Raw genomic sequence first — 15,591 nt, forward strand, 5'->3', positions numbered from 1 at the left:
TGCGGTGCAACGTATACTGCGGTGCAACGTATACTGCGGTGCAACGTGTACGGCGGCATGTACGGTACTATCTTACTTTGAAAAATCCACGAACAAGCGAGTCCATGAAAGTCAAACTGCGAAGTAGCGAGGGACTACTGTAAGTTTAAAAATCTGATAAAAATATGTTTCTTAAAATTGCTTCTTTGACAGTTTCAAGGTAACAAGGTCAAGATTCTTCACATTGGTAAACACAAACTGCCCATGGCGGAGTAAACAAGTCTCGATGACATCACTGCACAGGTCGGCCATTAAACCGTTGTTGCTGGCCTTGGATTTCAAAAATAAATTCTAGTTCATCCTTTTCACATTAGGTCATTTTCATTCCTGCAATACCCGCCCCCTGGTTTTAGGAATCGAACATTTTTTTTAAAGATGTGTAAAATATTAGCTGCTGGATACATTTCCACTGCAGAACAAATATGAAATATTAACAGAAGACGGAGTTGCACAGCCTGGAAGAGGGGGCTGTATCAAACACTGCATTTTGCACCTTATAATATTCATGTTTGTATTTCCAAAGGAAATGTAGTTTATGAAGCTCACACGTGATACTGTTGCAGTTGAATTGCAAGGTCAGAAATGAAGAATTTACTACAGAATTTCATATTTATCTAGAGCTTATAGAAAATGCACCTAGTTTCTTTTTGTTTTCGACGGCAGCGATGCCGTTCCTAAGTCAGATTTAACGATTCCAACCCTTTTAGTTTTACCTATAGTATTTAAGACCAATATCAAAATCTATAGTATACATTTAGTATTTATATTTAAAGAAGCTGTTGGTTGATTTGACATCTGTTTTGGTTATAGCTACGTTTTTCCGTTACGCATTGCTGACCTTCGGGACTTGTTTTTATCTATTTATTTATTTAGTCTGCTCATGTAGTTCTAGGACAAAAACAGGTGCAAATGATACTTTAACAATATTCAGTTACTATAGTAAAATGGTGCTGCTTTTTACTCTAAAACTATTGTCCTTTACCCAGTCCTATGTGCACACACTCATATCCTCAAGGACTTTTTAAACTATTGATCAAAATGGTGCCCGCTCTCTCCCTGACTGGTGGTAGATTGTGGCTTTGGAAGCAATCGTCTTCTCTGTGCGTTTAGTGGTTCATTTGAGGAGAAGCTTTTATGGGATGTTTGTTTATCAGTGGGAGAGATTACAGGCTTCGACATTCCACCGACTTTTAAAGTAAAATTAGAAGCGGCCACCCTGAGCCAAGGGGAGGCTGCTACAGCTAGCTGAAAGCTCACCATTGCCCCTCGACTTGTTTTAAACCTCGACGCTCCCGTTCATCCTCGTTGACCAACCGCGGCCGACGGAGACGAACGTTGACACCGACTCTGGAGCGATTCTCCGTTTCCTGTTTGAATAGTTCATTAGGCGAGAGAAGATTTTATTTTTAGGTCTGCCGGAGACAGATAATTTTCTTTTATGATGTGTGGTAAATAAGACCCTTGTCTTACCAAATGGCCTTAAACAAAAACACTAATGAATGTAGAGACGCCATCGATGCAACCCCCCCGATATATATTTGATTTATTCGAGCGTTAGGGAGGGTGCACGTTTATCACAAATGTTAAGTTTTGATCAACCCTAAATTCACGATCATGTACAAAATACCTTTTGTTAGCGATACATAACACAGCCAAGTACTTACAGAGTACAAATGAGGACTTGGTTGTATTACAAAGTGACTGTTACCCTGTACCTGCAGGTACCCCATACAATGGGGACGTGGCAGTATGAGGACATACAGTACTCACCCAATAGTTGCCTGGTACAGAACAGGTACATATCAGGGATGTACCCATTAAATACCAGGTATGTACTAAATACATACCAGGTAAGTATGTGCTCACTAAATACAAAGTGAAGGGAAAAGAAGTCGCTTCATAAAAAATCCTGGATAGAAACCAGCTATATGCAGAACCCAGTATGTACTTAGTACGTACAAGATACAGTAAGAATTCAGTACATATCAGGTGAGTACTCTGTAAATACCAGGCAAGTACCTGGTACAGCTCCAGTGCATACCAGGTACGTACCATGTATGTGTAGAGTACAAGTCATTTCATCATAAAACCTGGATAGATACCAGCTATACGCTGTGCCCAGTGTGTACTTAGTACGTACAAGATAAGAATCCAGTACATACCAGGTGAGTACCCTGTAAATACCAGGCAAGTATCTGGTACACATCTGGTGCATACCAGGCATGTACCATGTAGGTATAGTGTAACAAGTCACCTGGTACAGATAAGCTAAGAACTGTAGAGTACCTGGTACATATTGAGCTGTATAATTTATCGCTACCTACATTTTTACATTTCTGCACATATAAAGACTAGAATCAAAAATAAATTGTTACGCAGGTTGCAAAACAAAGACTTTTTAAACAAGTCCTTACATCTAATTTATGTACGTGTAATAAAACAGTTTTTATATTTAAAGTTACACACATATTGTAAGATAAATTTAAAATTAGTTTATGTACAGGAAGTATTTGGAGTTGGGCATTTATTTAATTTTTAGTATTATTTGCTAAATTAGCTACATACAAAATACCTAACTCTCTTTACCTTTATATGAATGATACTGGCTGAAAGTGCAGACTCGGCTTTTTTTTTTTTTTTTTTTTTAAGTAGAGAGAATTGTCAGCTCAGCTCTTTAATATATAAACTATTATTTATTTCATGGTCTTAAATGCAGTTAAATTAAAATCCATAAATCAAAAGGCTAATTTGAAATATTTATATGAAAATCCTTCACGTGCTGAAATCAAAGGAAGAGTTTCTTCTTTGTTGGGTCTTTTACTGTCTGGTTCAGACTCGGAGCCGGCGGTATTTCTCCTCACGTTACAAAAGTAAATCCAGATGTTTGTCCAACCAGAGGCCAAGTTGTTGCCAACATACTTCTCTATACTTCACTCTTTCAGTCATGTCGAGGCAAATTAAACAATTTCCGCAGGAAGGCTGTTCTCAAACGTTTTCCTGTTTTTAATGTTGACTTGAAATTTCGAACGTTAGAAAAACTGATGAGGATTTTATAAATTAAAGAGCTGATGTTTGAATCTACTGTAAATATCTTAAAAACAAATGCGTCATTTATCTAGTTTTGCATCTCTATATCTATCTCTATATTTGGGCTTGATGTCCCACTAAAGACTACGGAATTGTAAACAATATATTTGTGTACAAATTTTAATGCATTACAGAAATCGATAAGAGGCAAGGGCTTATAGGTTTGATGGATTTGTAGCATTCATTTCCAAATCACGTGGATTATATTATATTTTATGGAAGAAGTACCCAAAAGTTTATGACTGGTTTATCCTATTTTTAAACAAAAATGTAAGTAATTTCAGAATACTCAAGCTTCAGGTTTGCCAGTTAACACATTTCTGGCTATTAGTTTTTAATATTTCCTGTTTCAGTGGCACGGTGGTGAGAACGGGACAGAGGAGGTCTACTTTTTTTCTGTTTGGTCTGGAGTTGACGGTGTTTTCTCTAGAGTTTAAATTGTACTTTTTGAGCCAGTTGATTTAGTTTATACTAATAATTTGATGCATTAAGTTGATAAAAAGTGATCAAGAGCTTCAGTGAAGTTATTTCCTGAAAAATGTGAGAACATTTCCGAATTTCTTGGGCGCTCTTATTGTAACGAACCGCTTTGTTTTACTCGACCATTGTCTTTGTCTGCTAACGATCTTGTGATTGGAAATACATTCTGAACACGCCGACGTTCTCGTGTATTTCACTGGTTCTTCCCCAGATGGGGCTGACAAAAGCTTAATGTGAATGAAAGCTGACGGGCTGCTCAACGATCCAACCGCTCTTCCACCTGACTGAAGTCAAAGTCAGATCAAGTCTACTTCCCACAGACTGGAAACTGTGATTCTATCATGTGTGGTGACGATCTACTTTTTTATTTTCACCAGTCCAGGTTTAAAAGAAATAATGAAAAGATCAGACTCTTTTTAGCTTTAGGTTCATTTTGTTGTTGCAAGAGCTTTCGTCGTACCCATTGACCAGTCGAGAGAAACCTTTCAATAGTTGTGAGTTGTCGTAAAGTTGGTATATTAAACTAAACGTTTCCTAGAAATTGGAGGTTTGAGAACCTGGTTTGAGTGGAACCCTGGAGTGGCTTTGTTCCGAGTGGAAATCTGACACAAAGCTCCAGGGTCCACGCGCTGGTGAACACTTGGACGATAATTAGATACACAATCACCGTTGTGGTTTTCATGCAGGGATGTTCTGTTGTTCCGGTGCCATTTTTCATACCACCACTTTTGAATATACGTGTTATTCGTGTCTCCCATTCCCCCTCTTCTCCCCCATGCTCCGAGGGGCTTAGGAGTTTGGCAACTATGTACATGACAAATCCTCAGGTGCCTTACAGACGGACTCCCTTAAGACTGAGCGAACGCTTTAGTTTGATATGAAAGGACTGCAACACCTTCTAGAGTTTGTACCCTCGTAAAGGGCTGGAAACTAAACGCTGGGTCAGACTGCAGTTTAAAAACAAGATTGCATTTATATTTGACGTGTTCAAATCTCCTACTGTAATGAGCTTCAGCACAATATAGTCTTGAGGTCACCGACAGAGGGTTTTGCTGATATTTGTTTACAACAAAAATCTGATTCAGAACATTTTCGTTTTGCTTTTATTCTAAGTCGCTCACAACAGATTCTGTGAAAAACTGGAGTGTATTCATGTAACCTGTTTGCCATCGTTGAAGCTACATGCACCGTATTTTTCGGACTATAAGGCGCATTAACAAAACTAAACGGATAAGTCGAACTTTATTTAACTCATTCACAATAGCCACATGAAATCGGTTCAAGGTCAGTAGGTACAGTTTTAAGAAAATTAAAGGATTTTAAGTGCAGCTTATAGTCTGAAAAATACGGTATACAAGAGGGACAACGCATGACCAGCCAAAAAGTGCAATAGTGTTTCAATACAATGAGAGTCAGGCTCACCTACAGCTACTTACCTCATTGCTAACTGTTTTAGCTGATATAGTTTTGGAGAAATAGTTGAGCTTCGCAGGAACACTTCGTCACGCCTGTGTACTATGCAGCAGTACTTCTGCGAGGCGGCGGACGTCGCAGGCCCCAGCGAAGGTCACCTTTCATTCAAGCGAGCTTTGAACGCACCATGTGCTAAACAGAAGCAAAAACGTGTGCTTTCATTGTCCTCAAAGATGCAATGACGTTGTTCGTCGTTCGGAATTTAATTTAAGCTGTTTTACAACAAAGCGGTGTAAAGAGAAACTAACCTTCAGCTACCTTTCAAAGATGCTCTCAGTGACTCGCGTAGATAACATTTATTTGATCAAATTTTCTTTGCGATGGCTCCGCATTTTTCCACCAAGTTGACCTGGAAAAAAAACCTCACAGAAGTATAGGTGCTGAATCAACCCGGTTTTCTCTTTCTACTTTTTTGGTCAGTGTATTTTTCTTTGTATTTCTCTTGTTGATTACGACAATCAGTACACACCAAACGCATCAAATGCACACAAATATTACAACGCCAGTGTCACGGTATATAAACTTGAGTATGCTTGTGACCCCATGAGATTTTCCGATTGTTTCCCGTACGGTTGTACTGCCACTGTGTCTCTATTGTTTCTTTCTTCTCGTAAATCACAACTCTTGATAAACCATAATGTGTTCTAAAAGTCAGTTAAGACCATTTTAATAGCACTTAAATTCTGTGTCTGGGCTACGTGTGGTTACGTCTGCTCTTCAAGCAATAAGCCTAACTTAAACATTAACACTGACTTTATTCATGTTTGAGTGACTTTTGAGCTTCTTCAAGTAGTTGGGTGTCTGGAAGAATGTTTACACATTTCTTTTAGAGACGATTGCCAACTGTGCAGCTACGTACAAGATGTTAGCTTGATACAATTGTCAGATCTATTTATTATATTTTATTAAGTTCCTTACACTTGTGGTTTAGCACATCATGTGTCGTTTTGTTAACTGGGATGGCACAGTGCGTCACCGTGTTCCCTATGTTTTAAGCTATTGCTAGGTTAGCTTAGCTTAAATTAATACAATAGCCATAGAAATTCCCCCTGAAATGATGAAATAAATTTATATTTTATGGAGTGTTCTGAATATAAAAAGCGTTTTAGGAAAGATTTGGTATGTTTTTGATCAAGATAATACTTTCCTCTCTTCCATATCTTGATGCTAAGCTATAAATGCTAAGTAATGATATCAAACCATTAGGCTTAAGGTGCTGGTGTGTTGAAAGCTTTTTAAGGCAAGATTAAGTTTTCTGTTACTTTTTTTTTTTTTTCAAACAAGTATTTTATTACCTCCCTTTGTTTTCAGTACCCCTTCGTGCAATAGGCCTGAGTAAATGTAACACCGTAGTACTGGATTTTAAGGGTAATAATAAACATGTTTTCACAATTGTCAGAATTGCACATTGTCCACATTTGCATATGTTTTGTTGCATAATTTAGCAAAACTGTTGAGAAAATGTTACTTTTCTGTATTTTCTGACAAAGTCACGGTTCTGTTTGGTGGAGAAATGAGTTGTGGCTGTGGGTGAAATACAAAAGACGTAAAAAAAAAACTGATACCTTAAGAAGATTTGTGGTTTGCTTAAAAATTATTTTGAAAATGTTAAATATATCAATATTGAGGACAACAATGCCAAATAAGTATTTGTACAGATATACAAATATACATATATAAATATGATATATGCCGAATTTAGTTTAAACTATTTTCTGGTCTTGACCATGTTTCTGTTATTTAATGTTACTTTGTCAACACAATTTTATAATAGCATGCAGGGTAGTGAAGATGATTGTATTAGTGTTTTATTGCTGGTCAGTATTAACAGCAGTCTTCAGCTGAGTTTGTGTTTGGAAGATTACTTAAGGCTGATTAATTTGTTTAATCAAACAAATTGTAAAGTTTTTTTCTAAATGCAAGTCTTTTTTGAAAGAGAGTTATTTTTTTTTTTAATTTTCTTTTGCTTTATGAATGTGGCTTACAATTTTTGCCTCCTGAGTACTGCTATCAACCATCCATTGTAAATAATTATGCAAATTAAACTTTTTGAAGAAAACAAACGGGGTGTGTGTTTATGTTGCCTGGCCAGGGAATGTGCTACACCTTAAAAAAAAGTCAATTAGGAATTTAGGAAATGTTGCTAACCTGTGTAAAATATACACAAAAAAATGGTGAGAATGATGTAAACTCAGATATTTTAGTTAAAGAAGTGGTCTTTATTACAGCAAAGAAGCCAAACATTACAGACAATAATAATGAACCATGGAAATCCTTGCCAAACTTCGACTAGCCTTTCATTCAGACACCAGCTCCATTCACTCCTCTTAACGGCCACAAATTCACTTTTAATGACAGACGAACAGTGGTCAAGGTTTGTTACATAAAGGTTTTTGACTTGTCTATTTTTTTCAGATATCTTTACAGCTTTTATCTGGGATGGCCATTCATTTTGCCCAAGTGGCCAAAACCCATCAAGATACTTAGTGTACAACTGTAACAATATAGGCCTCTGAATACCCCCCACCCCTCAGGCCAAATCAAAAAGTTGTAAAATTAAAACTGAGAAGTTCCACGGACAGAATAAACTTCTTTAACCAGTAAAAACTATATTTAAACAGCATCTGTTTAGTTGAATCCTCCAGGAGTACAATCTGTAAAGTTTAATGTATTAACATTTTTGGTTCCCAACCCTGGTCCCTGAGGAACACCATCCTATATGTTTTAATTGTTCCCCTAGTACAACACACCTGATACAGTGATTTAATTATTTCCTTAGGTTGTGCAGAAGAACCCATCTATTCAAATCAGGTGTTAAAGCAGGCAACAACTAAAACATGCAGGATGGTGTTCCTCAAGGATCAGTGTTAGGAACCACTCAGCTTACATTAATGACCTTTAGAGCTGCTCCAACTGAGTGAAACATCCGACATATTTACAATAAGCTTCTTCCCCCCCACTTTGTTTTCACGTCTCAGTCTGCGCGCAAACATACATCTGTAATAAAGCCTCACAACGAAGATACTTAAAACACTGGTCATCCATAAGAACGCATTCAACAAAGCCCCGGACGGGACTGAGGATGCTGTTAAAATGCTTGTTTCAACAAAGAAATTTAAACAATTAGGCACAATAAATGTGTTCGTATCACAGTTTGGCGTAATGTTTATACCACTCTGTGTATTCTGGTAACTATGAACAACATATTAGGATGAAGATTAACAGCTTATCCCGACCTAAGAGGGACAGGAGCTATTATCTAAAAAATACTCTGTGCATGTAAATGTGCTGATGTCCTGCTGACCACAAACGGCAGCAGAATTTAAAAGAAAATACAAGAACGTCAGAGACTATAAAAATGAAAAGACAATACTACAGGATTCCACCTAAATACTGAAAAACTACGACTAAGGCTTAATATACAGCTTCAATCAGGGGTTCTTAAACTCTTCTTCGTGGACTCAGACCAGATTAGCAGATCCCTCGCCAGCTTGTTATCAAACACAATATTTCAAGTCCAGCTAAAAAGGTCCGTTTCACGTCCCGAGAAGCAGTTTAAGAAACGCTGGTGTTACGAGTAAACGTGGAATGAAAAAACGATTGTTCTTACAAGCAATGCAAGTAAACAATAAATACAAACAATGTGCTTTATCCATATAAACATATTTACACAAAGTCTTTGGCTTATGAATAAACATCAGCTACAAAATAATAATATTAAAACAAAAGTGTTGGCCACCAGTGCAGAGAACAAATGAAGCCTGGGGTCACTTCACTTCCAATTCTTTACATGTCCGAAATGAAAAATGAAACTATATTTTTTTAACGAAACTACAAATAATCTCAGTCATTTTATACAACAGACTCGTTTGGATTTGTCTGACTCAAAATCTGTTTATATTTGTGGTGCAAAAAAGGTTTCCATGTGTAAACTGGCTGAACTCAGAGCACTGGGCCCAGCCCTAAAATGCCCACATGATGGCAATCATCTATTTTACAACTCAGCTTACACAAAAGACTTCTGAACTTCAATCCATGGTACAGCAAACACGAACCAAAACCTGTACCTAGTAAACACAAAAGTACTTTTCTTCATCTGTAATCTTATCAAGATTTTGTGTAACCAATTTAAAACGAACCTAAAGTAGCTATAAATAACTTGTACATGATTAAAAACTCAGACTTCACTGAGATCACCCAGACACCTAACATGAAGATAAAGTGACCAGAAATAGAAGCATTCACGAGGTTTGGCTGGGCTAAGTTCAGGTTTTGAGTTATGGTACAAAAGTACTAGCTGCATATAAACATAAAAAGAAAATTTCACCATGATAGGATGTGGTTACAGTACTCAAAAAAAAAAAAAAAAAACCAAAACATGATTGTGGGAACGTGGCCCGACGAAAATCTTTTGCGGTTTTGAAAGCTGCGTTTACAGCTTGCAAAGGGAAGGGAGACACCTACTGTGCACAATGAGTACTGCAGCTAAACAGCACAAAGCAGAGCCCAAAAGAAAGGGGTTGTAGTGAGAGGTTTAACATTTAGATTAAGGCCCAGAACATACAGGGGCCTGCTGGCACTCAAAAAGGCTGTACAATAAACACAAAGGAAATAAAGGAGCAACATCTCCTCCTCTGCTGCAGTCCTCTCCAAAAGTCTTAACGTTTCCCTTTGTGAAGCAACACTATACAAGGAGATTCCACTCGCTCCATTTGTTGAGACGGAAAGTGGTTACAGGACACCACCGAGGGCTCGAGAGCAACAAAGAGTCAAACACAAGAAGGGAACAGATGTTTTTTACTTCCTTCTCTTCTAACCTTTGCTTAGGACGACTCGATGAACTCCAGAGCCAGGTCGTAGCAGAACCGATACTGCTCCTGTGAAGAAGCACACGCAAATATTCACTTGCCTGCATGGACTTAAATTCTTGTTTCATTTGTCGTGTTTTCACTTCTCTTCCTCACCGGAGTGTCCACCATGTTGGGCTTGCTGTTCCTCAGCGTCTTCACGGCGTGGAAGACGTCCACCACGTTCTGTCTCTTGACCATTTCACACACGATGCTGCTGGCGCAGAACACTCCACTTCGCCCGCCTCCATTTCTAGAGAAACACAAAGACACCGTGTCGTTATGTTCAACGGTGAATGTTTATGAAGCATTCACACTGTCGTGATCCATTTTTCAGCATCTTTCTCGTTCCACAATTTTTGTGCTATTTCAACAGATCATAAATCAAAACGTTCAGCTTGTTCAGGACGATCCTGCTATGACTTTTGGTATTGGTGCAACTTTAGCTTTTTAAACTATTTAGCCTTTTCTGCCACTTTTTCCCCTCATAGAAAATGAACAGAGCTCATTTTACATCCTTCAAATCTTTAAATGTGTTTACAATCTTTTACTGCTCCTTTCACATTTTGTTCTGCTTCAGCTTCTTTCGGCTTCCTTGTGCAAATCAAAAATAAAATTCAGATAATTTCAGATTATTTTGGCTAACTACAGCATTTTTTTTATGCTTCTTCCAACTTCTTTCTTCCAATTTCAGCTTATTATGCTCCTTTCAGCCTATTTCTGCAAGTTACTATTTCTGCCATTTCAGCTACTATCTAGCTGCTTTTAATGATAATTTTAGCTTTTTCAGTTAATTCCGCATTTTTTGCACTCATTTGAACTATTTTCAGCCTAATTCAGCAAAAAATGTGCTCCCTCCACATTATTTGGGTAATTTAAGCTTCTGCTTTTTTTTAGCTACTTTTCAGCATTTTTATTTATTTATTTGGTGCATGTGCAAATTTCTGCAGCTCTCAGCCTAATTGGGCACAATGGTGCCCTCTCCACTTCCTTCTGGTAATGTAAACTTATTTCTGCCTTTTCAGCTATTTTACAGTTATTTTTAAGCAATTTTACAAATTTTTGTGCTCATTTCTGCTTATTTAAACCAAATTCAGCAAATATGTGTTCTTTCTGCTTTCTTCTGCTAACTTACACTTGTTCTTTCATTTCAGCTACATTTAAGCATGTTTTCAGCAAGTTATTCTGCAATAAGTATTCACACAGCATTTGGGCAAGAAATGCCATTTCTCTAGTTTATCCTTAAATCAGCTCCATCTTTGAGCTGTTTTAGAAAAGTAAATTGGAAGTGACTGATTATGAGGAAATGTGTTGCGTTGTGCACTTACAGACAGTGCACGATTGTCCTTCCTTCGCCCTCCTCTCCTTCACGCTGCCACTGGTCGACCTGAAGAATCAGTTTGAGGAACGAGCGTTTGGAGGCGGGGACTTCTCTATGCCCCGCCCATCCCAAGTACTGGAACTGGCGGACCATCAGGTAACCTTCCTGAGGCTGAAAAATCAAAAAGCAGTGTAGTAGAAATGCTGTCAGCAGCGGTTACTTGATAACTGCATGAAATAAAAAGAATCGGTGCTGACCCTGGTGAGGTTGCACACTCTGAAGAGTCTGCTGATGACATCACAGTCCATCGAGCAGGACATGCATTCCACCTGGACTGGACCATAACGCAGCATGCCCTCCTCCGGCCAGTACTGAGGACAACCCTGAGAAGAAACCATTTTAATTCAACGCCATGTTTAACTTGACATTTTTTAATAAAATATGAAACTAGCCTACCTGAGCCAGGTCGATCTCATTCAGCATCACCAGGCTGGTACATCCGTAGTCGTAAACTAGTCGCCAAAAGTCTTTGACGGTGCTGGGCAAAGGATGCTGGGTAACGATGAACGCAGCAGGCTGTCTGTAGCTCTGCAAGCAAAACAGAAGACTGTGAGGCATTTTATTCAATCCAAGAAAAACTAGATATTTGTTATTTAAACATCTTTTTTTCTGGTCTTCACTGCAGCACATCCGTCTTGTTCGCTCTGTCTCACCCAAACACACAAAATAAACAACAAACGGTGAGGTGGTACAGTTTGTGGGACGTCACAAAGCAAGCGCACGACAGAATGGCGATCATGCAGCGGGGTCTAACTGTGAGGGGCGGGAGCATGCATGTGGACATTTAATGGGGTCAGTTAACATCATGTTCAGTTAGCTCAGATGATGCATTTTTTAAAAGCGTCACATAAAAAGTGAATCTAAAACCAAGTTTGTTGGTTGATTTCTTGACATTTAGAACATCCTGAACTGAATGTGAACTGAGCCCAGCTGTTCGTGAAATGAAAGCGATCCGTAAAAACGTGACAGGGGTGTGAATGGGGGCTTCTTTTTTTTTTTTTTTTTTTTATGAGCGAGACATTATGATCACGATGAGAACCCGGAGAGCCGAGGTGAAATCTGGGAGCAAAATGGCTTCGGTACACGGAAAACTGGAAGCTGGACAACACTGAAGCCATGAAACAAATCCAGTATTGGAGATTTGAAGTAAAACCCCGTTACCTGGAACTCTTCTGACAGCTTGGTTAGAAAGAGGCCAGAGGTCAGTGGCTAAACTCGGCTGAATTTATTATTATTATTATTATTTTTTTACCAGTTTTACAGTAACTATAGTATATTTTGTCCTCCAACAGCTTTGCTGGAGAGACGTCGGCTTTCTTTCAACAGCAAACATTAGTTTTTATCTACAACTCCTCCTCTGACAGTGACTCACTAAAATGACACCACATTGTCGTCTTACCTTAAACTCTCTGTCTAGTCAATGATTTATTCAACTGACTGTACATGAGCAACATGTTGAGTTTGTGTCAACCGTTGCCAACGTAAGCAGCGTTTGAGTGGTGGCCAGAGAAGCTAGTGGTCTTTTCAGAACCTGGATTTGTCTCTAGCCTTCTGCTAAAACCACAAACACAGCATCACACCAACAGGGAAGGGAGTCTGTGTGTGCACCTGTGCACGAGTGTCACATGTATAAAACATATCAAACATCTCCTATTTTATATCAGTTCTGTAAACTCTTAAAAGTCTGAGTCATTTTCAACAAACATCTAAATGCAGTTTGGGACAAAATACCGTAATTTCTGGACTATAAGCCGCTACTTTTTTCGCAGGCGCTGAACACCGCGACTAATATATGGATTTTTATTTTTGACAGGCTAATGAGCTTCATGACACCAAAACATTTAGCTTCGTCACACCCAGGCGCTCACATAGCTGCCCAATACACGTCTCTCTTTTTGGGCGGGGTCGTCTTCGTGACTCAATTAAACTACCTGTATAATTAAAGATTTAAAAGTCTGATCAATGAAATTATCGAACAAGTCAGAGTGGACTATGGAAACTTGGTTTCCTTGGCCCACTGGGGAGAAGACCCTCCCCGTTCTCTCCTCCCCTCCCCCAGGGAGCGGGGAAACGACATTACTTGCAGCCACTTAAATTAAGTGTGAATTGTAAATCGAATCATATCGCAAATTTGCCTCGAGATGAAAGCAACGTTGAGAGCGACAACAAAAGAGACGGAGGACGTGTGTGATGAAGATTTTCTGAGGCTGTTCTATTCCGACACTGAAGACGACGACTTCAGTGGTCTTAGTGCGCAGGAGGTAGATGAAAATAGCGATCAGTGACTTGTCCTGGCAGGCAACAGCAATTATTTATTTTTCTGGACCAGCCGTGTCACAGGCACTGTTCAGAAAAAAAACATTTACTGTACGTATTTGTGCATGTTACCGGTATGCATTTAATTAAATGTTTTTTTTTATTTATCTTTATGTGTAAATATTAGGCCTGTCACGATAACAAATTTCGCTGGGCAATTAATTGTCTCAGAAATTATTGCGATAAATGATAATATTGTTTGAAATTTGACAATAATTAGTAATTATTGTCAAATTTAAGAAGAAATGTTGGTTAGTTTTTGTGTGTAGTACCTTTTTTTAACCACTGGATGGCAGTATAAAACTGTTTGCACCAAAGGATTTATGAAGGTACGGGAGCGAGCAGAAAAATGGGAGGGAGGCCCCTTGATGTGACATGAGCCCTCTCTCTTCGGTTCTCCGAATGGCAGACGCTCGGTGTGGTTTGAGCTCTTTAGCATAGCATTTGTCACACAAAGCTTTTAATAGAAAAGCAGTAAACAAGTTCTTAGCTTCTATTTGTAGAAAAAAAAAAACTTTTTAAACGAAGATACTGGTTTCAACCGTGAATTTTGAAGCTTTGACAAGATGGAGATTTTTTCCCGAGGTCGACCTCGTAGCTTAGCTTCTCAGCTTAGCTGCTTTTAACGGTTTAGATGCAATTTTGGACGGTTAAAACAGATTTTAAAGAGAAAAGAGAAAGGGAGGGGTCAGTGAAGAGCACCAGAGTTGAGCCTTTTGTCATCCAGTGTCTTCAGTAGAAAGAGAGAGACATGAAGAAACGATAAAACCGATAAATGAAAATGAGGTTGATCATTTTCATTTATCATGCGATTAATTGATTTATTGTTTATCGCAACAGGCGTAGTAAATATATGTTACAACATAGACCACCGTGGCTTATAGACAATGTAGCCTATATATGTACAAATTATTTTTTTCATTTTAAATTTAGTGGGCACGGCTTATATTCAGGTGTGCTCAATAGTCCGGACATTACGGTACTTAAATATTAAATCTTAATATGAGTTTTCAGAATTATGACACTATTTTTTAAACATGTGTAAGTGTTCAAAAAGACAAAAAGAACACACACCATGTCCCAAACTAGTGTTGAAAATAAAACAACCTCGCTGCGTTTGCACTGAGCTTATTACTGACTTACATCCATCAAAGCAGCGTTGATGTAGTTGCTGCTTTCTCCATCTATTGTGATGAGGAAGGGCAGGCACCGATCAGGAGGAAGGCCGTCCATAAAGCGGTTCTTATCTTGGTTTCTAGGCAACAGCGCGATGCTGCAGTCCTCTGGCTGAGGCTGAGGAGTCACCGAGTTTAATGTCTGCACACAGAGAAATAGATCATGTAAAGTTATTTCACATTGTACAGATATTAAAATGATAAAGACGGTTTAAAAACTTGTTCACAAACATTAGTGGTCGTAAAGATAAGGCAGCTGTTGGTCAAACTGAGACAAAGATAGGCCTGGTTTTTGAATGTTGTTTAAAAAAAAACAAGCTAAGAAGGAGAAAAATATATCATAAAAGGACAAATATTGATTTAAAATAATAGTGACTTTTTAAAAAATATTTGCTTAAAGATAGAATCATTTTATTCAAAAAAAGAAAAAATGAAGAACCTAGAAACGGTTCAAAAGCGAGTACAGTAGTACCTCGCTACTTCGCAGTTCGTTTTTTGCGGACTCGCTCTATCGCGGTTTTTCAAAGATTGGACATGACACAATTGGCTGATTGATCGATGAGTCACATGATAGGAATATATATTTTTTTGTAAATAAATTATTTAAAATTATTTAGCACCTGCTGTACATTTCTGCAGCCCACACTGCAGGATAAGCTTTGTCCTGCAGCTGATCGGCTGATCTCAGTGCAGAGCGGAGAAGTGGGCGTGGCCAAGAGCGCTTGCAGGTGGTAAAGAGCAGCCGAGGCATAGAGCTGAAATCTTAGTATATATGTGTGTGTATATATATATA

At 38.4% G+C, this 15,591-nt stretch overlaps 1 protein-coding gene across 1 annotated transcript in view; it reads right to left on the reverse strand.

Annotated features, from left to right (window-relative positions):
* Nucleotides 1–9,601: 9,601 nt before the first annotated feature.
* The window catches only part of ptprk (protein tyrosine phosphatase receptor type K), a 141,462-nt gene continuing 135,472 nt past the window's right edge, over nt 9,602–15,591 (reverse strand). Inside the window, exons 35-41 of the mRNA XM_037685914.1 lie at nt 14,767–14,940; nt 12,469–12,486; nt 11,704–11,835; nt 11,505–11,630; nt 11,255–11,418; nt 10,044–10,179; nt 9,602–9,956 (exon numbers count right to left, since the gene is read on the reverse strand). Coding sequence (XP_037541842.1) covers nt 9,903–9,956; nt 10,044–10,179; nt 11,255–11,418; nt 11,505–11,630; nt 11,704–11,835; nt 12,469–12,486; nt 14,767–14,940 — 804 coding nt within the window. The 3' untranslated portion in view covers nt 9,602–9,902. The remainder of the gene's footprint in view (nt 9,957–10,043; nt 10,180–11,254; nt 11,419–11,504; nt 11,631–11,703; nt 11,836–12,468; nt 12,487–14,766; nt 14,941–15,591) is intronic.

Source organism: Nematolebias whitei, chromosome 12 (assembly GCF_014905685.2).
Source record: "Nematolebias whitei isolate Nwh7 chromosome 12, NemWhi1, whole genome shotgun sequence".
In the NCBI taxonomy this organism is placed as follows: domain Eukaryota; kingdom Metazoa; phylum Chordata; class Actinopteri; order Cyprinodontiformes; family Rivulidae; genus Nematolebias; species Nematolebias whitei.